Below are 20,972 nucleotides of genomic sequence, written 5' to 3' on the forward strand. Positions count from 1 at the left end.
TAACTTTGATGTTTCGTTCCATACCATTCTTTTTATCATAAAACGTATAACTTTGGTGTTTCGTTCCATTCTCATTATCATAAAACGTAAAACTTTGGTGTCTCGTTCCATTCTCTTTATCATAAAACGTATAACTTTGGTGTTTCGTTCAGTTGTCTTTGTTATAAATTGTATAACTTTGATGTTTCGTTCCATTCTCTTTGTCATAAATCGTATAACATTGGTGTCTCGTTCCATTCTCTTTATCATAAAACGTATAACTTTGGTGTTTCGTTCCATTCTCTTTATCATAAATCGTATAACTTTGGTGTTTCGTTCAATTGTCCTTGTTATAAATTGTATAACTTTGATGTTTCGTTCCATTCTCTTTGTCATAAATCGTATAACATTGGTGTTTCGTTCCATTATCTTTGTCATAAATCGTATAACATTGGTGTTTCGTTCCATTATCTTTGTCATAAATCGTATAACTTTGGTGTTTCGTTCCATTCTGTTTGGTGATTGCCACTTTCCGTGTTATTTTTAATATCAATAATGTGTGTCTAAATCACTTTGTCCTACATGTATTTTGTGTAACGTTTTGCTCCCTGATCTTCATCTTTTATATTGTGTGACTTTGGTTTTTAAATTCCTATCGCTTAATTCTGATTTCATCTTAAAGTGTGTAATTTTGACGTTTATTTGTTTGACATTGTTTATTGTTTCGCTCACCGCATGTAATTATTTGTCATATAGTATACTAGTATGGTGTGGTTTTTACATTATTTCTCTTTATAAACGTTTAGTTCATTTTTCAGTTTCTTTATATTTTCTTTATATTTGTGTGATGTTGTGTTTGGTTGTTTGGTATTTAATTAGAGAATGGAAAGTGTTTAAACCGATATAATATCAAGCGCCTTTAATAAAATTCAGAGTGCTTTTTATTTGTAGGAAAAATTGGTCTTTCTTCAGTTTTTGAATTATAATTCATTGTTGATATTTTTCAGTTTTAAATATCGAAACCTCCTAGATTAAAAATACAATCCATCCGAGAGGGACAAAGTAGGAGGTAAATGATATGTATTTCGCCCTGTTTTAATAGTGTGCCAATCTATGGAGGTGAAACAGGACGCCGCTCGGGAGGGAAGCGTCAATCTAAAACCTGTTGTAATTCTAACCCTCACCCTCCCGTGTAGATCAAGACTCAGAAATAAATTTCCGGTTGGTTTGATGGTACGGTGAGCGGATATGTCGCACACCTGGGAACGATTAAGGTGCGTGTAGTAAATTTAACATTCAATAGGATTCCGTATTGCTGTGATCATCTTGCTCTTGGTTTCCTGTCCTTTTGATAGAAAATATACGTAGAATTTTAACGAGATATGACGGATCAAGCGATCATATGCTAACAATATGCATATTCATATATTAATATTTCCCCTAACCTCAGACTCAATGATCCTACCAAAGTTATGCGAGTCATTTTCTTATGAACTACATCGATTTGGCGTGGGAGCACAGATGTAGATTTTAAAGAAGAGCTTACTGCGGGTTGTTTCTAGGACTATAATTTTACAAAATCTCTTGCATTGATGTGTGAATTTCAATAACAAATTGTTTATATACCATGATATTTTAAAATGTTTACACTTTACCTTTCCGTGGTCGATTGGCACATAATTTTTCCTATCCGTCAAGAACAGTACTGATGAAAATTATACTAAATATGATTAAAATACAGTGGAACCTCCCGAAACCGATCATGGTCGGTGCATATAATTTCGGCCGGTTTAGAGAGGGTTCGGTTTGGAGAAGTGAACCGAATACCGATCATCACGATCCGGATTTAATCGATCGGAAGTCGTTTTTTACATTAGTGCACTGCATGTATGCCTAGTGTTCGTTAAAACCGACCGATATTGATTGTTAATGTGAATGTTATCACAAAAGAGAAAATCATATGTTTAAAAGGAATGGATTACAGCAAACTTGACTTTGCTACCGCTTATAAATGTAGTTTAGTTAGTTGCGTGAATGTTCTTGGGGATGTTCTCGTCTGCAACCTACATACGACCGATCGCTTCCGGTTACGTCAAGAATCAAATTATATGGTCTAATTACACGATGATCAGTCGATGCCGGTCATTATATGACATAGTCATTTTCTAAAACAATACATGGCTTCGGCTTCTTCATACAGATAATTTACGTTATCCGACAACTACAAATGTAAATAAAAAAACCGTGTAATTTGAATACGAAACTTTCTCTTTATTACTAGCTCTGCTTGTTTTCCTACAGTAAACAAACCGCGTGCACATGGTAGACCTTCGTTAGATATCTAAACAATAGGCATGATTAAATAATTACACCACCATCTCGGGTATAATTACCGTGTACATATACCTATAGCTTTTACACCTGTATACATGCCCCAGGACATGGCATGCGACAACTATGGTACAGGTACGTGTGTATTTCACGGTCGGTTGATCAGACCTCAATGCAATCTATTGGTGTCGCTCAGGTAAGGCCGGTTTTCAGAAGTGTATTTTAGTTACATTTGACTATTCCGATCTTAAAATCGGTCCGGTATTCGGAATTGGGAGGGATCGGTTTTGGGAAGTTTTATATACTATTAATAAAGAGGAATTCATTCCGTACATGACATCCATGTTCGGTTTCTAGAGGTGATCGGTTTTGAGAAGGTTCGGTTTTGGGAGGTTCCACTGTATAAGGATCTACTAAAAGTATTATATATTAGATTCCTTGGGGTATATTTAAACCTCAATGGGTCATGAGATGGTCTCATGAATTGCTTTACAGTTAAAACTTGTCTCAAGACGTATTGAGGTTTTTATATAAATATAGTCAAGCCTTAAATATACCCACCCTGCTGACATGGCATAGGGCAGGGCGGCCCACATACACTATATCTATTTGTAGCTGAATAACCTTTGCGATCCTTTTTTTGAAATTCCTTTATGTTCAGCGTAGTAGTACATTCAATACGATTCCGTATAACTATGATCAGCTTCCTTTTGGTTTTCTGTGCTTTGGATAGAAAATATATGTAGAATTTTAACGAGATATGACGGATCAAGCGATCATATGCTAACATATGTTTATTCATATATTTATATTTCCCCTAACCTCAGACTCAATGATCCTACCAAAGTTATGCGAGTCATTTTCTCATTAACTATATCAATTTAGCGTGGGAGCACAGTTAAAAATTTTAAAGAAGAGCTTACTGCGACTTGTTTCTAGGACTATAATTTTACAAAATCTCTTGCATTTATCTGTGAATTTCAATTACAAATTGTTTATATACCATGATATTTTAAAATGTTTACACTTACCTTTCCGTGGAAGATTGACACATTAAAGTTCTTATCTGTCAAGAACAGTACAGATGAAAATTATACAAAATATAATTACAAAATAAGATTCATTAGAAATATATGTATATATTAGATTTATGGGGGTATATTTAAACCTCAATGGGCCATGAGGCTTTCTCATGAATTGCTTCACAGTTAAAATTTGTCTTAATGGCCCACTACCTTTCCGGAGCAAAATTTAAAGGTTTCTTAAAAACACTAATAACAAAAGAAAATATATATCTATGGCCTAAGATGAGGTTACAACACCAAACATATGTAAGATTTCCTGTATAATATACGATATCAGTGGAGATTCATTGCGCTGTTTTGCCGTCTGGCGCAGTGATAGTCAACTACCGCGCGGTATTTAGGACGACGGCGGGAAACATAAAACGCATTATGAAAATCAAAATTTTATTTATTCTAATTAAACTGTCCAGAAGGTGATGATAAGTGTGTTAGCAAAGGTAAGTTAATAACTTTTGCGACTCTACAAAATTATTGATCTCAATTTAGATTCCCATTTTTTCCCATTTAATTAAAAGCCGTTTCAGAAAGGTAGTGGGCCTTTAAAACGTATTGAGGTTTTATATAAATGTAGTCAATCCTTAAATATACCCACCTTGCTAACATGACATAGGGCAGGGCGACCCACCTACCCTATATACATATGTAGGTGAACAACCTATGCGATTCCGGAAGCCCGACCCGAGTGTAACATGAACTCCTTGGCCAAATGATAATATATGATCAGTTCTCGGGGTTCCATGACATAATGAAGAATTATCTTCTCCCTTGTTTATGACCCGTACAAAGTCGTGATTACTGAAGGGCTGTACACAATTTTTGACCAGTCACTCACGTTCTCAGCCCCAATATTGCCAAACTACAATGACTAGAATGACCCTTTTCAGAACGTTAGTCCCAGACTCATTGGCTGGGGATGCCAGCGAGCTTTGTTGATCCCAAATACGTTAATTTTGCTTCCTTTATCCTAAACACAATTGTGCTCCTCTAAAACTTGAAAGTGAGAGACTTTGCTAGTCGTTATTGTAAACCATATTTTTAGAAATAATCAGACGTTTCTTAATCCCAAATTGTAGCAATACATAAGCACACTTGTAATCTGAATGAAAAATTACGGAATATGCCTGACTTTATCATGCACATTGATAATTAACAATAACAAAAGTGTGTTGGTGGCCCGTTATGACTACAGTTTGTACACCATTACAGTGTGTACGTTGTCCGCGTAGACTACCGTGTAGTCCTGTATGAGAGTGTTGGTGGCCCGTTATGACTACCGTTTGTACAGCATTACAGTGTGTACGTTGTCCGTTTAGATTTACGTGTGGTCCTGTATGAGAGTGTTACTGGCCCGTTATGACTATCGTTTGTACAGCATTACAGTGTGTACGTTGTCCGTTTAGATTTACGTGTGGTCCTGTATGAGAGTGTTACTGGCCCGTTATGACTACCGTTTGTACAGCATTATAGTGCGTACGTTGTCCGTTTAGACTACCGTGTGGTCCTGTATGAGTGTGTTGGTGGCCCGTTATGACTACCGTTTGTACAGCATTACAGTGTGTACGTTGTCCGTTTAGACCACCGTGTGGTCCTGTATGAGAGTGTTACTGGCCCGTTATGACTACCGTTTGTACAGCATTACAGTGTGTACGTTGTCCGTTTAGACTACCGTGTGGTCCTGTATGAGAGTGTTACTGGCCCGTTATGACTACCGTTTGTACAGCATTACAGTGTGTACGTTGTCCGTTTAGACTACCGTGTGGTCCTGTATGAGTGTGTTGGTGGCCCGTTATGGCTAACGTTTTACACCATTACAGTGTGTACGTTATCCGTTTAGACCACCGTGTGGTCCTGTAAGAGAGTGTTGATGGCCAGTTATGATTACCGTTTGTACAGCATTACAGTGTGTACATTGTCCGTTTAGACTACCGTGTGGTCCTGTATGAGAATGTTGGTGGCCCGTTATGACTACCGTTTGTACAGCATTACAGTGTGTACGTTGTCCGTTTAGACTACCTTGTGGTCCTGTATGAGAGTGTTGGTGGCCCGTTATGACTACCGTTTTACACCATTACAGTGTGTACGTTGTCCGTTTAGACTACCGTGTGGTCCTGTATGAGTGTGTTGGTGGCCCGTTATGGCTAACGTTTTACACCATTACAGTGTGTACGTTATCCGTTTAGACCACCGTGTGGTCCTGTAAGAGAGTGTTGATGGCCAGTTATGATTACCGTTTGTACAGCATTACAGTGTGTACATTGTCCGTTTAGACTACCGTGTGGTCCTGTATGAGAATGTTGGTGGCCCGTTATGACTACCGTTTGTACAGCATTACAGTGTGTACGTTGTCCGTTTAGACTACCTTGTGGTCCTGTATGAGAGTGTTGGTGGCCCGTTATGACTACCGTTTGTACAGCATTACAGTGTGTACGTTGTCCGTTTAGACTACCGTGTGGTCCTGTATGAGAGTGTTGGTGGCCCGTTATGACTACCGTTTGTACAGCATTACAGTGTGTACGTTGTCCGTGTAGACTACCATTTGGTCCTGTATGAAAGTGTTTGTAGTCCGTTTAACTTCACCACAGAAATTGTACAAGTTACCATAGATACATTACCATTCTCGAAATTGTCTATAGAGTATCAACTCTGGTTCAAGTTTATGGTTACTACGTACTTACTCGTGCCAGTTTCTTCTCAAAATAGGAAACATTCATGGTACATTGTCCGTCTGTAACCATACCCTTAAAATTGCTACTTGTCACAGGTACAGAATAAAATTCAACCAAATGATCAGGAACCACCTCATACAAAAATGTAGGAGGAAGGGCAAAAGTTTCTTTTTATATCAATACAGAGTTTTCATGGTTTAAAAATACTTTTGTTTTTGTATTTGTAGGTTTTATCTAGAACACGTACGTTACATAGAGCTATTTTATTGACAATTAAAGATGCTCCACCGCTGACAAATGGTATATTTTCACTATCAAAAACAGGACCAGACGATTTAGTATTTTTCTTCAGTTACAAAAGTTACTTACTTTACACATCATTACCACCATTGAAAAGTTTGAGCTTCTAATTTTACTTCAAATTAAAAATACTACATATGAAAAATAATTAATTGCATCCCGAAAATTCTATATGGAATGAAGTAGCTGATTGCGCATGCACCAAAGGCAAAATACATTATTTTATATTATTTTTTGTGGGAATTAGACATACTTATACACGATTAAGCACCAATTATTATTCAAATGATGAATACCATTTACGCTCTGTCGGCGGTGGATAATCTTTAAGGAAATAAATACAATGTTGTTGTTTTTTGTAATAATATCAAGAAAGACAACTCTTACTAAAATGTTGACATAAAAAACACAAACAAGATGACTAAACCCTTTCTCTAGATTACTTTATTGTGGATAAAGTGGATTTGTCTTATAATCTCTCACAACTACAATATTCATCCGACACCCAAACACCCATGGCCCACATAGATATTTTATCAACAATCTTTAACTTTAAGGAAATCTTTAGCTAAAATTACCCATAGGAAAGCATTACAGAAGTTAAGAAAATAATCGCTTAATTGAAATTTTTCTTTATGACAATGAAGAAATTCCTCAATGTTAAGGAATGTTGATAATTATTGGTCCAGATCATGTCATAAACAAATGACAGGTATACAATTATCATCACTGGCTGAAATGTGTGTGTTTTTAGTAACATGTACAATAAAAAAATAAATGTACTCCATGAAAATTGTGACTTATTCTCTTTCACTTTCAGATAAGATGTACATTATGTAAATGTTACTTGTCAGGTAAAGCTTGATATTAGGCAGATACGGTGCCGCAGATACATTGACATTCAAACAGTACATTTGTGGAGAAAAATTATCTTGTATAAAAAAATAAGAAAAGACAGAAAGTATCAAAGCAAAAAATATATATCCTTAAACAACATACTTCAAAGATTTAGTCTACATTCCTGCTCATTTACACAAGCTTTAATCGTAAGGTTTTGAAATATAATTGTTTTGGAATGTACAGAAGTATAAATAATAAATGCAAAAATGATAATTATATTCATGGTACATGTATAGCATAGCAAAATGTACATCAGCTTGTATGATAGATATCATATCTCCCAAACATTCGGATCACAGAGAAGTCAGTATGATTAAGTACAACTGCACTAGTATTATGTTAGAGTACCAGTATCTCGGAATCCTTTTTAGAATATTGTGACCATCATGTCAAGAAAGACAATTCTGATAAACATAATGAAACCGATCCTATTCATCGAGAACATCTACTGATATACATCTGAGCCGTTTTCGTTTATTCGGAACAACCGGTTTGACCGGTGGTTAAAGTCATTATTTCAAGTATAAATCCTGACGAGCCAGGTATTGCTAAATTGTACACAATACCGGGCCAAAGTTTCGATAACATTCATTAACTTATCAAAACTCTTTAAAAAATAGAGTGTCTATATTTCTGTAATGTTTATTTCCTATTGAGAATTTTAAGTTGATTAAGAATCAAAGTTTTAAGTTAAGAAAAGTTACTGAAACTGCATTGACTAGATATATATAATATCATATATATATCTCTATTAAATTTATATCACTGCTCTATCATGATGTTCTAGAGTTATTCACCTACAGATGTAGATGTGTCATATTCCTTCCAAGTCTATGGATCTAAATGATAATCATGTACATTTGGTAGGAAGCAGTATATTTAAAATACCTTTAATTACTACTCAAATATCTTTACAAACCGATTTCTAAATCTAGAAGATCTTTTGTATATTTTTCTCAACTCATGTGTATCTATGAAAAAGTTAATTGGTCATTAAAGCACATGCTGCCATGACCTATATAACATGAACATTTATGTCATAAACAATGTAAATATTATCATCGCTCTCTTATTTTCAGTAATTACAGTGTATTTGTGTCAATTAACTATGTATAAAATATTCAATGACACAATAGACTGTATATAAAGGGTTTTACTGATTGTATAAATCACTAGTATGAAATCTCTCAATTCTTTTAAATCTAATAGCTTATCAAAAAAGATAAAATAATTCCAAAGATAATGCAATTTACAAATATGAAAAATGTTGACGAAAGTAACATAACATGTACTATTAAAGTGAATAATTTCCCTATTTGTAGTAAAGAAATACTCTTGAATCGCTTCTGTTGGAGAGTTATCTTCCCTTGGATTGGGTATAACTTAACATCAGGTAGCAGTGTACAGTAAGACCGAATGGCCATGGGTGAGATTTTTATTAAGCAGAAAGCCCCTGTTTTATTATATGCATAAAAAATTCAAAAATGTATATGTCCTAAAATTGGTGAATTCAATCTAGAGAATTATATGCAAGCTTCACATTTGCATAAAGAAATTCCCCAAAATGGGTTCGAGATTAATGGTTTAGAGGATATCCGAATGTGCGTCTAAGATGGAAAAACTCAATACTGTAGCAGCAGAAATTGATAGCCGGGGTACGAGGTAAGATTGCTCAAAAGTTTAATGATATACCTATGTCGAAATAGGCTCAGTTCCGCTATCACGGCAGTGATGCTTGGTTTTAAACTGTGTTCAAGAAAAAAAATTCTCCTAGAGGGGGTGTAATTTTGGGTTGAAAATCCCAATTTTTTGCATTTTTTCAAAAAAACAAATTTGGTTACCATGGTTTTTACAGGCTCACAACACCACAAAAAGCAGACTTGTCCAAAAATGAACTCTGCATAACAATTGCAAATGTTGTGTAGATTAAAAATATATATACTTTGATATAGATGTCATTTAAGGTTAAAAAGCTGTGTGTACATAATTAAAGCCTGCACTTAATTTTGCTGAATTTTTCAAATCTACTGTACACTGCCACCTTATTTCATTGTGTTTAAATGTAAATTATATGATTTCCTACACCTTGATGATGCTGACAAACAATGTTACCATCTCAAAAGGGGAGTTAACTCTACATAATAATGTATCAACAAAAGTCACCAGCAGGTAGCCATTACCCAGTATATCTGATATATTCTTTCATACCTACACGTGTAATACTGGATGGTCCAGGGCAATACACTCATGTCTCCTGAGGCTGTATTGCTTGGCTACCCATGCAATAAAAACTCGTGACGTCACGGCGTCAACAAAATCTCTATATCCCCGGTAAAATTTTAACATTTTTTTCACAAATATGACTGGTTTTACTATAAAAGATGCAAACATCAGAATTTGTTATGAAAATATCACGTAATTTTTCATGCATGGAAAATTGACTTCCAGTCGTCGATTTCTTCAAATTTATTTCAAAATGGCGGGATATTATAGCTGTAAAATTGGGGTATGAAAGAAAAATATGGGTGTAGAATATCCGTATCCTTCCTATCCACATATGAAAGAGGCTTATATTATATAATGTATAAATATGAGATTCCCTTATTCAACTTGTATCACATTTGAAATTTTCTTATACTGCACATCCAGTAATATTTGTAAGTCACAAAATTTGAGATTTTGGCTTAAAATTTTAACAAAAAAAAGTTAAATGAATAGTCTATAAAGTATGGCCATAATAAGCATCCAATAAAGTTGCTAAAACATTATCCAAACAAAAGTTACCCGCTAAACAATATATTCCAAAGTAAGAAGTAAAGAAGTTGTAAAGTGAATAAAAATAATCTGAGTAGTTTCATATTACAGCATACTATGAAGTGAAAACTAATGGTGACCAAGCAAGGTTCGCTGTGTTATACATAATGTAATAAATAAATGACAAGATTTATTTGAGGAGATACGCCTTCCCTAAGAATACACCAGATGGTACCACAGTGAGGTTGAAGTACGAGTTCGGTTTGACGGCTGCCTTAAACTCCCCGGTAAAAGCATCAGTGACATTGTAACCATGATCATCTACAAGGCCAAGAGTTGCCCCCTTCACGGAAATCTACAAATCATAAATAAGAGTGTGAGTTCATGGCAAATTTGAATTGATGGAATCAAGACTTTGTTTCTTTCAAATTCTTTAGAACTAAATAATTTCATATTTGTATATAATAAGATTGGACAAACAGAATTTTACAACATCTAAAAATTTCTCTTAAGAAATATACTGAGTAAGCATAGTAAGTACACGTTGTACAACATTGACAACTTAAAGATGCTCCACCGCCGACGGACCATAAATGATACTCATCATTTGCACAACAATCGGTGTTTAATCGTGTATATATATATCTAATTAACACAAAAAATAACATACAATCATTTATTATGCTTTTGGTGCATGCGCAGTTAGAACTTCATTCTATATAGAAAATAGGGCCACGGAATTTTTTCCGGATGCAATTAATTATTTCTTATAGTTTTATCTTGAATTAAAATTAGAAGCTCAAACTTTTCAATGGTGGTAATGGTGTAAAGTAAGTAACTTTTGTAGCTGAAGAAAAATACCAAATTGTCTGATCCAGCTTTTTATAGTGAAAAATACCATTTGTCAGCGGTGGAGCATCTTTAAGAAAATAAAACAGTAGCAAATATTTTCTTTATATGTCCTTGTCCAGTATCCTTGATGTTTTGAAATAGATTACTATAAGCACCCTCCTAATCTTTTTATAAGTTTTCTTATACAGCATGTTGATCTTAAAATTACATTGCACAAATTATTATCAAACAGTAAATAAAATTGCAAACTGAAGATTTTTTCATGCTATAAGCGGAATAAAGAACAACTCACCTGTGATCCTGGTCCTCCGTCTCCAAAATTTAGAATTGCAAACGCGAAATTTCCCACAGGTGTAATGGGTTTATTCCATACCTGTATTTTCCCTATCTGTAATACAAGCAGATATCCAAAAATATCTCAATCGATAATACCAAAATTTTCCTAATTCATTGTACCATATATATCATTCAGGGGATAGTAATCCAATAATATGTGAATAGATACAGTCAAACCTGTCTATAAATACCACCCAAAAGACAAGAGAAAAGTGGTATCAACAGGTCATATTGTGTAATAAATTGCTATATGGGGCCCTAATAAAGTGGTCTTAATAAACAGGTGGTCTTTATACAGAGGTGGTCGCTATGGCAGGTTTTACTGCAACACAAGAAAGGTACTAATTAAATTAAAATTCTCAAATTTCTTTAACCAATAATAAAACACTAACATTTATTTATCTTAATGAAATAAAATATGGTACATACTGAGTATATCATTTTCCCTTGAATTCCCAGTGGATCTTGGTTGATGGAGATCGCGCCCTTGTTCTGTAGCAGGTCTTTCGACTCCTTACGAATATTCCTAAGATCGTTAGACATCAGTAGAGGTGCGGCCATTATCGCCCACATCGCCATCTGGACACGTTGTTGGTCATAGCTCAGACCAAAGTTTCCTATAATCAACTGTTATAGAAAATATAGATGAAAGCTTCCTTATAAAGAAATGCTGATAACATATACAGTACAGAAATGTGAAGACTGATTGAACAAAATTATATCGCAGCATTCCTTGATTGTAGCAAAAATTTGCTGGGATGGAATATGAAATATTCATGCAAGTACAAATTGCCAGATAGACACAATGTAAAGACATACTAACATTAACCATAATTTTATCTGCATTTCTATCATTTTAACAATTTTATCTGCATTTCTATCATTTTAACAATTTTTCAAAAATAAATCAGAACATGTACATACATTTTTCCAGGAGTTGGTAAAACTTACAAATTAAACTGACTTAATTTAAATATTAAAGGCCCACTACCTTTCAGAAACAAAAAAAATAACGCTTCTTAATACATTAATAACATAAGGAAATATATATCAGTGGCCTAAGATGAGGTTACAATACCAAACAAATGCAAGATTTCCTGCATAAACTATGCTAACCGTGAAGATTCATTTCACTGTTTTGCCATCTTGCACAGTTATAGTCAACAAATGCTTGGTGATTAGGGGGATGGCGGGAAACATAATATGACACATATTATGAAAATTAACATTGAATTTGTGTAAATTTAATTGTTCACAAGGTGATGACAGGTGTAGTATTAAGGGTAAGCTAATAACTTTTGCGACTCTACAAAATTATCAAACTCACTTTACATTCCAATTTTAAAATGAAAAGCCATTTCGGAAAGGTAGTGGGCATTTAAATTTAGAATACCACCCATTGATAGTATATACATACCATATCAGGATCATTGAAGTTACCAGGTCCAGCCACACCACTGAAGTTTCCGGAATCCTTCCCGTAGAAGTTGATGATGGACTGGACACTATCCCAGGAGTCCTGTATGTCACCATAGTTTCTCCAGATGTTGCAGCTCTTAGCAATGGCCTCATAATTTGGCTGTGGTCGATATATCATTTGTTTAAATTGGTAATTATGACACAATACATGTACTGAACTGTATCAAAAGTTGACAACAATTTTTTTTCATCTCAGATAATTTCTTGGCATTTCTTTAACCAAGCTTTTATATACCATATTTTTGCCCTTCCGATACAGTGCACACATTTGTTTCATATATTTACAAAGAAGAAATCTTATATGTACATGTATATCTGATACAAATAATCATACTAGCAGTGTTTGTAGAAATCTTTGCATTAAAAAAAATTATAAATTGGAATCTTAAACCTTCAATCAAACTGTCTTTTTGCTAACATACTCATTTGAAAGATTTTTTTTAATCTTTTTTAATAAGTTATGCTTTGAGTTCCCCTGATGCAAAGTACATTTAAAATAGTTTTTTGTGAAGTTCATCTACAGATTAAGTATTTTTTCAACTGCACAATATTGAATCAGAAGCTTCAGGAAAATGAAAATAAAGCCAAGTTATACATAGCTTAACTTACTGAAATTCTCTGAAATTGATACCTACAGTCTTAAGATATGCTGGCCAGCTACAGGAGTAAAGAATAGGACGTCCCGTCAAATTGAGGAACTGCTCCATGATTGGATAACCTGAAAATAGGGATATTCTTTTAAACAAGTTTTTTATAAATTTGAATCTTAAACCTTAAAACATTTAATCTAGTGTTTAATTTGAGCTTTGTTGATGTAAATAGAGTCATATATCACTCGGTGAACATCAACCTCAGGACATGCATATAATATACAATTTCATAACTAGAAGAAATTATCTCCCTTCCTTCAATGGGAAGACATAATTAAACATCGTGATACTATCAATGCATCTCTTAAAACATAATTAATTCATTTTGCTGTTTTGCCGTCTGGCGTAGTGATAGTCAACTAACCCACGATATTTAGCATGACGACAAGAAACATAAGACCACTCGAGTTATGAAAATTAATTTCATCTATTTTAATTACATTAGTCAGAAGGTGGTGATAAGTGTTGTATTAACTATAAGCTGATAACTTGTACATCTCTATAAAATAATCATTTTCTTTCTATATTTCCGATTTAAAGATTAAAAGCTGTTTCGGAAAGGTAGTGGGCCTTTAACAGAGATAATCGTTTTACTTTTAATTTTTTATGACTTTAAAAATTTCCTGTTTTACTACTGAAATGCAGTATTTTAAAGAAACATTGCAGTAAATTGTTGTACATCTAATGAAAGTTAATATACAGTACATGGCTATCTGCCACATGATACCAACGATCCCCTACCTATCGGTATATCCGCTGTATCTGTATAACATCCGTCCAGCTTGAGACTATCTATACCCCACGAGGCGAAGGTGGCCGCGTCCAACTCCATATAGAATTTACTACCGGGGTAACCTCCACAAGTGTGTGTACCAAAGTCCTCATAGATTCCTATTTTTAGTCCTTTTTTGTGAATCTAAATTTTATACAACACAAGAGGAGGCGTGTGTTAGTTTACTACAACAGATGCAACACATATACATTAAGTAGCATCTTCGTTATTCCAGGGGCTACTATTATTCTCGTTATAACCTGAGTTTGGGGTTTATTAGTTTAACTTCCTTTTAACAGCAAGGAACATTTAAGGATGTGCCAGGTTTGTTGGTGGAGGAAAGCCGGAGTACCCAGAGAAAAACCATCGACCAGTGGTCGGTACGGTACCTGGCAACTGCCCCACATGGGATTCGAACTCATGACCCAGAGGTGGAGGGCTTGTGGTAATATGTTGAGACATCTTAACCACTCGGCCACCACCGCCCCTTGTTATAACCACCCCCTGGACTATGTCATAGTAACGTCCATTACACGCTTACATCCGAGCCGTCGAAAGTGATTTGTATAAGTTATATAACTTGTTTCATAATCGATGTTTAATAAATAAAGTTTCTATTATGTCATAATAAACCTGGATGCTCTATATGAAACAACAGATCAGACAGGTAGTTTGGTCCTTTGATGTAAATCAAAGAATCTAAATCAAATAACGGCACTCTGCATGGCTTTAAAGTTTCGATCTGTGCAGGTGGTCAGTTTTTGTCTTTGCTACATTGTGTGTATATGACATATAAAAGGGGTGGATATAGTGACATTGTAGTATCACATACTTGCCAGCCCATGATCAAGTATGATAAAGCTGTCGCATTAATTTTATCTGTATTCAGAGCTGACAAAAAACAGCTGTACATGTATTTTAGAATAATGAAACAGCAGAATGGGTAAAGAATTATGAAAAATGATAATATAATCAATGAGAAAAATATTGAAATTTTAATTATCTTCAGGATGTATGAATTTACTGTAAAGATGTTCAGACATATAGGAAACATGGCCTTACATAATCAGCCAGAGCTTTTATCCCATTTGGAAATCGTTTTGGATCTGCTTGGAGACGGCCATTTTCATCTCGCTTCATGTCCATCCAGCAGTCATCAATGTTCACATACTCGTAACCTACAGCAGCATAGCCGTCTGATACAAGTCTGTCTGCCATATCCATGTACAGCTTCTCACTGTTGACACAAAGATTAATTTCTACATCATGTTATATACAGTATTTCTGGATGATTTTCTTCTGATCAATATGACAAACAAGAATCCTTGTATAAAATCATAACCATTTATTTGATTTCATTTGAATGACATCCTATCTATAGGGTTATTCAAGAACATGCCTGTTGTAGGAAAAGGAAGAAACCTAGAGTACCCGGACAAAAACCACTAACTTTCAGTCAGTACCTGGCAACTGCCCCTTATCGGCAATATGGGGTTCAAACTCAAGACCCAGAGGTGAAGGACTTGTGGAAATGGCTTCTGACTCACAAATATTAAACATTTGCACTTTGTCATATTGTCCACTAAACTTAAGTATAGTGGTTTAATTTCTAGAGGATATATTTTTACCTCTTTATCATTCTGTAAAAAACATGTTACAGACACTTTACCAATATAGTCATCCATGAACAATGTCTTAATTTTCTATCCGAATCAAATAGCAGTTACCTGATGCAATTGTCCTTGTCATGTTCACAATCTGTAATACACCGAAACCGTTCCCATGACATCCATCCCATGGGTGGGGTTCTAGCTAAACCATTGTTAAGTCCCCGAACTGATCCGATGATGACAAAAATAACAAGTGGGAAAATCATGCCTGAAAAAATTTGAAGAAAAAAAACCATTTATATAAATTTACAAGTGCCTATCAATCATATGCTGTTATCATAGTTTATTTTTACGTCCTATCAACAGACAGAGTCATGTAAGGATATGCTTGGTTTGAAGGTGGAGGAAAACTGTTGTTCCCGGAGAAAAAAAATTGACCAGTGTTCAGTTCCTGGAAACTGCCCCACCAGGAATTTGAGATCGTGAACCAGAGGTGAAGAGCTTGTGGTAATATGTTGGGATATTTTAATCAACTTGGCCACCATTGCTTGCTGTTATCATCCACCACTTAAAGAAGATTAAGACTAAAGTTCTTAACAAAAATTTTGACTGTGTAACGGCTTCCTAATGTCCCTTATGCCAAACTACACCAAATATTTATTTTACGTAGGAGGCAAAAAAAAAAAATTTTCAATGCATACATACATAACATGATAACTAAGACAAACAGTAAGACATATTTTAAAATGAACACAATTGCAACGACTTTGTGGTTATAACATCATGATTTCCATTACTCTCCGAGGTTCCTATAAGCTGTTCGCAAAAGTATTTCATGTATAATAAAGCAACTTTGTTTGTCTCCATAGGTTCGTTATAACCGTGTTTTACCGTATGGCACAACATAAGAGGGTGATAATCTTAAACTCACCTCGCACTTCCATGATCAAATTTGTGACTCACATGCAGTTTTCTTTCACCTGCACAATCTTACAGCCTTCAATCTGAAATGATATACAGTAACGTACACGTAACATTAATTTGAATTCATCCTCTGCACTTACCCATGCGGGAACTTAACATGTATTCTTTCTTCAGAGACTTAACATGTATTCTATTTTCAGGGACTTACTGGTAACATGTATTCTTTTTTCAGAGACTTACTGATAACATGTATTCTCTTTTCAGGGAATTACCGAATGTGTTACCAGTAACACGTATTCTGTTTTCTTGGACTTAACATGTATTCTCTTTTCAAGTTTTAACTAAGATAATGAAATATCATATACCAGGGTGTCGACAATAATATCTTACCAAGTTTTAACAACTGAAATAATTATTTCTCCCAGAATAGCATGAAATTTTTCTGCCAGTTTAAGCTGGCATTACTGTACTAATGATTAAGTTGAACAGTGTAAAAATATATGACACATACCTGTCAAAGTTTATTACTGGTATAAGGTAATAACTTATATAAGGAATTTTTGTTTTTTGGAAAAGACATAAGCTAATCTACCAAACATAAATCAGGAATTTTTATGAAAAAAGAATTGTGAAATATCAAAATGTTCTTTCCAATTTACTATAATATTATAGATTCATTAATCCCAAGGATTCCTTTTGTGTAAAATCTTCCTCACATTTATTGAAAATATTGATCCACTTTGAAGATCAGTTGTACCCATATGCATCCAGTAAACGGAAAAATATGGGGGAGGGAGGGGAGGTCTAATTTGGGGGAGAGGTCTTATTTGGGATGAAATAGGGTACAAGCAACTTTATGATATCCAAAATCTTGAAATCCTGCAGTTTAGACCTTTACAGTACCTGTATCTCATGTAGTTTATGATCCATTTATTACTTACAGTAAAATGAAGTCAGAGTCAAATAAAAGCATAATTATTTTTATAGATATACTACAATAAATGTAGTTACTGGTAATATAGCTATATTGTAAGTCATTTCTTGTGGTTAATGCTAATTATGTTAATAGGTATTTATCACAAATAAACAATCCCGGTACATTCATCGTGAGTCATATGAGGGAACAAATCTGACATCTTCTACGTGTACATGTAAATATCTACTTCAGTCTTCAACTTCTTCTACATACGTCTAGGCCTGTAGCTTTAATTTGCCAATATGATATATGCATGGGGGTAACGTTCCTGCATTTGAGCAAATATTTGAATAGACTAACATCCATTGTTGAGTTATCCATTTAAGTTATCAATTATAAATTATCCAAATGCAGGATTACACAAAAGTGGTATTAAACAGTAGCTGTCACACTGTTATGCATATACAGCTTTATAATACCAATATGCATTAAAGTTATATGTGCCGTAACTGGACGAAAATTTTGACATGTTATTTTTTCTTTATTAATCTATTGAAAACTGTAAGGTTTGATGAATGAAGCCGTGAAAATCATTCAAATGGTTCCAGATGTCGGACAAACGTTAGTTGCAACACAGAATTTAAGTACTGTAAAATTGTTGGTTTTTATGCCTTATGTATGTTTATATGGATAAATACCTGCAGAAATCACATTACAATGACTAATAACATTATAAAAATGTGAACTGAAATTGTAGACCACGATTTGGCTTATGTACTCATTTCACTTCACTATAGATGTACATATAATGATTTTTGACAGTACTGCCAAAAATCATTTTCAGCTCTTATATGTACTCGTAAAATTAAAACGTAAGCATTGAAAATACTGTAATTCTCAAAATGTTGGTAAATTTTGGTAATAAATAACATACCAAAAGCTCATCTTGATTCGTGAGTATGAAAAATACGGCACATATAACTTTAATTGTTGGTTATCTAAATATCTGGTAGAATGTACATAATGTACACATACGATGCAGTCAAGCACATGCACAAAATTTATTGTAACGGGAAAAATATAACCTTTAAAGTGAATAATGGTGATATTCTTTCCCCTGTTGTACAGGTAACATTTTAAGTTTACATTTTACATAAAACGTTAGCTAACACCTGCAACCGTCCAGTCCGCAATGACTCGAGCTTGGAATCAATATATCCGACCTTACCCTTTTGTCAGGATCTAATATTTTAAAGTTGCACCTATACCTTATTTTGTCTTGTCCTCTTCGGATAAGCTGGGCGTCTTGTTATCATGTGATGCCTTAATTTTGCAACAGCCGGTTTGTTTACTAGTCACATGAGCGCTTGTAACGAAAGCATAGATTGCAATCTGTTTTAAGCGTCTGTTTAACTTGTAGTTTGCACGTTAAATGACTGTAAAATGAAAGTACATCGATAGCTTGCTTTTGAGCTTATTTTAAACCTTAATTTATTATAGAATAAATCTACTTTTTCGTTTGAATCAAAATTGGTTTTACTTTATGTTATACACGTATTTCCATTCCCCATAATCTACGTACGTACAGTCCACAGCTTATACAAAATTCAAGGAGTTATTTCCCCTTATTCATTCACAATCGATTTTTCACAGGTGGGTGGATTTTTATATACATGTACATGTAGACTTCTATATCATTTTATCTTGATAAACCACGAAAAAGAAACCATCCGTGTATTTTACATGCTATTATATCTCAATTTACATTCATCAAACATTCCAACGATTCAAACAGCCCATGGCCACTGTAAAAAACTGCAACAGCCAGTACAGGGATAGCCTACATGTAAAAATACGATGACATATATATGTAAATCATAAACATTCATGTATACATTAGAGAGAGTGACATCTTCACGATCGGTACATGTAGTACCACTGTAAACGTATGTGCCTAGGATTGCTTTTATATCATAATGAGAACAACTTCGATATGTTATAAAAGTTCAGTAATGTACAGGTGGACGTGGGTACGATTTTTGGGAGAGAAAAAATAATGTAATATATTAAGTTATAAAAGAAAATGAAATTACAGTTTTCATATATAAAATCAAGAAAATTGTTCATTTTAATATTTTCAACTTAATCTGAAAACTGGTTTTATCAGACTGTAATATATGCATGTAATGTTAAACTTTATATTTATGAAAAATAACATGTTTAAACTATTATTGTAGATGCATACAAAATGTACTTTTCTCTGCCGACAATGAGGACGTTTCCATTCTCTATGTATATAATATAGTTCTGGTAAAATGTAGGCTTTTAAATGGTTTGCATATAAGCATATTAAACGGACTAACATTAAACGGACCGATATGAAAATATAAATTAATAACATAAACCTTCCACTTTCTTGTGTTTCATGAAGAATTCACGCTCTTTGGAAGCATTCACATTTGTTTAAAAACGTTTAATGCTAAAGTATACCATGTATTCATATTTCCCTTTGAGTTGCTTTTCCATTTCAAGAGCATTCTTAGTCTCTATGAATTTGCAGATTGAACTGTTCCCTTGATTAAATAACAAACTACACACTAGATAAAATTTGATACTATTAAAGTAAAACTTCTACAATTTTAAACATGTTTCTGCTATTACGAATAAGAATAAAATTGTTACAAAGACACTTCAGTAACTTGATATGCCATTTACATGTTTAGTACACACTCTATGAAGACAAAAACTCGAGAATGGCGCTTCGCAGATTCACACAGTTTGCAAAAAGGACATTTCATATCACTATGAAAGCAATAAAATAATGACATTAAAATGATCCTGATCACGTACTTTGAAAGACCTATATACATGTAATCGTATTTCACAAATCATGTTGATGAACATATATCAAAACAAGTTTGACTCTAGAGTCATACTTTGATGTTCAAAGGCTTCTCCGTGCATAAATCAATGATATGTTCCATTGTTCAATACACTCTCTTATTTATAACTCATCAACATATCCCTGAATGACCAGTAGCCATGACTTTAACCCCAATGACCTTTTGGCCTTAGGACACGATAGTTTATGACTGATCACCAGTAACAGCTGGCCAGTCCCTCCCGTTACCTCTGATCGAGTGTTTGGTAACATTCTGTTTACTTCATCAATCTGTAAATCAATAACGTCCCTAATCATTTGCCATGGGTGTAATTGTATAAGGAAGAACATGTCAGTTAAATATGATGATTAAGTTAAATAACACAATTAAGGGATGAGATGTGGTTCCTTTTAGTTGATTTGGTTTACACATGCGCGTGTTTTCAACATCTATTGGTGGGTGTAATCCAGAGTTTTCAAAATTAAAATATCAACTTATGGTAAGCAACTAACCAAGGTCGCCAAACCTGGAGACGG

General features: G+C 34.2%; 1 protein-coding gene across 3 annotated transcripts; it reads right to left on the reverse strand.

Annotated features, from left to right (window-relative positions):
• Positions 1-6,783: 6,783 nt before the first annotated feature.
• On the reverse strand, positions 6,784-18,913 carry LOC138328120 (alpha-N-acetylgalactosaminidase-like). Of its 3 annotated transcripts, none has more exons than XM_069274757.1 (10): positions 18,823-18,913; positions 16,646-16,718; positions 15,832-15,982; positions 15,167-15,341; positions 14,074-14,248; positions 13,318-13,400; positions 12,621-12,782; positions 11,633-11,830; positions 11,160-11,255; positions 6,784-10,370 (listed from the first exon to the last, which is right to left on the reverse strand). In XM_069274757.1, the coding sequence occupies exons 2-10, from the start codon at positions 16,656-16,658 to the stop codon at positions 10,206-10,208; spliced, it is 1,218 nt and encodes a 405-aa protein (XP_069130858.1). In that variant the 5' UTR covers positions 16,659-16,718; positions 18,823-18,913; the 3' UTR covers positions 6,784-10,205. The 3 variants fall into 3 exon arrangements, with proteins under 3 accessions (XP_069130858.1, XP_069130859.1, XP_069130860.1); XM_069274758.1 differs by having other exon boundaries at positions 16,678-16,718; positions 18,823-18,907; XM_069274759.1 differs by lacking the exon at positions 16,646-16,718.
• Between the last annotated feature and the right edge of the window lie 2,059 nt (positions 18,914-20,972).

Source organism: Argopecten irradians, chromosome 7 (assembly GCF_041381155.1).
Source record: "Argopecten irradians isolate NY chromosome 7, Ai_NY, whole genome shotgun sequence".
Lineage (NCBI taxonomy): Eukaryota > Metazoa > Mollusca > Bivalvia > Pectinida > Pectinidae > Argopecten > Argopecten irradians.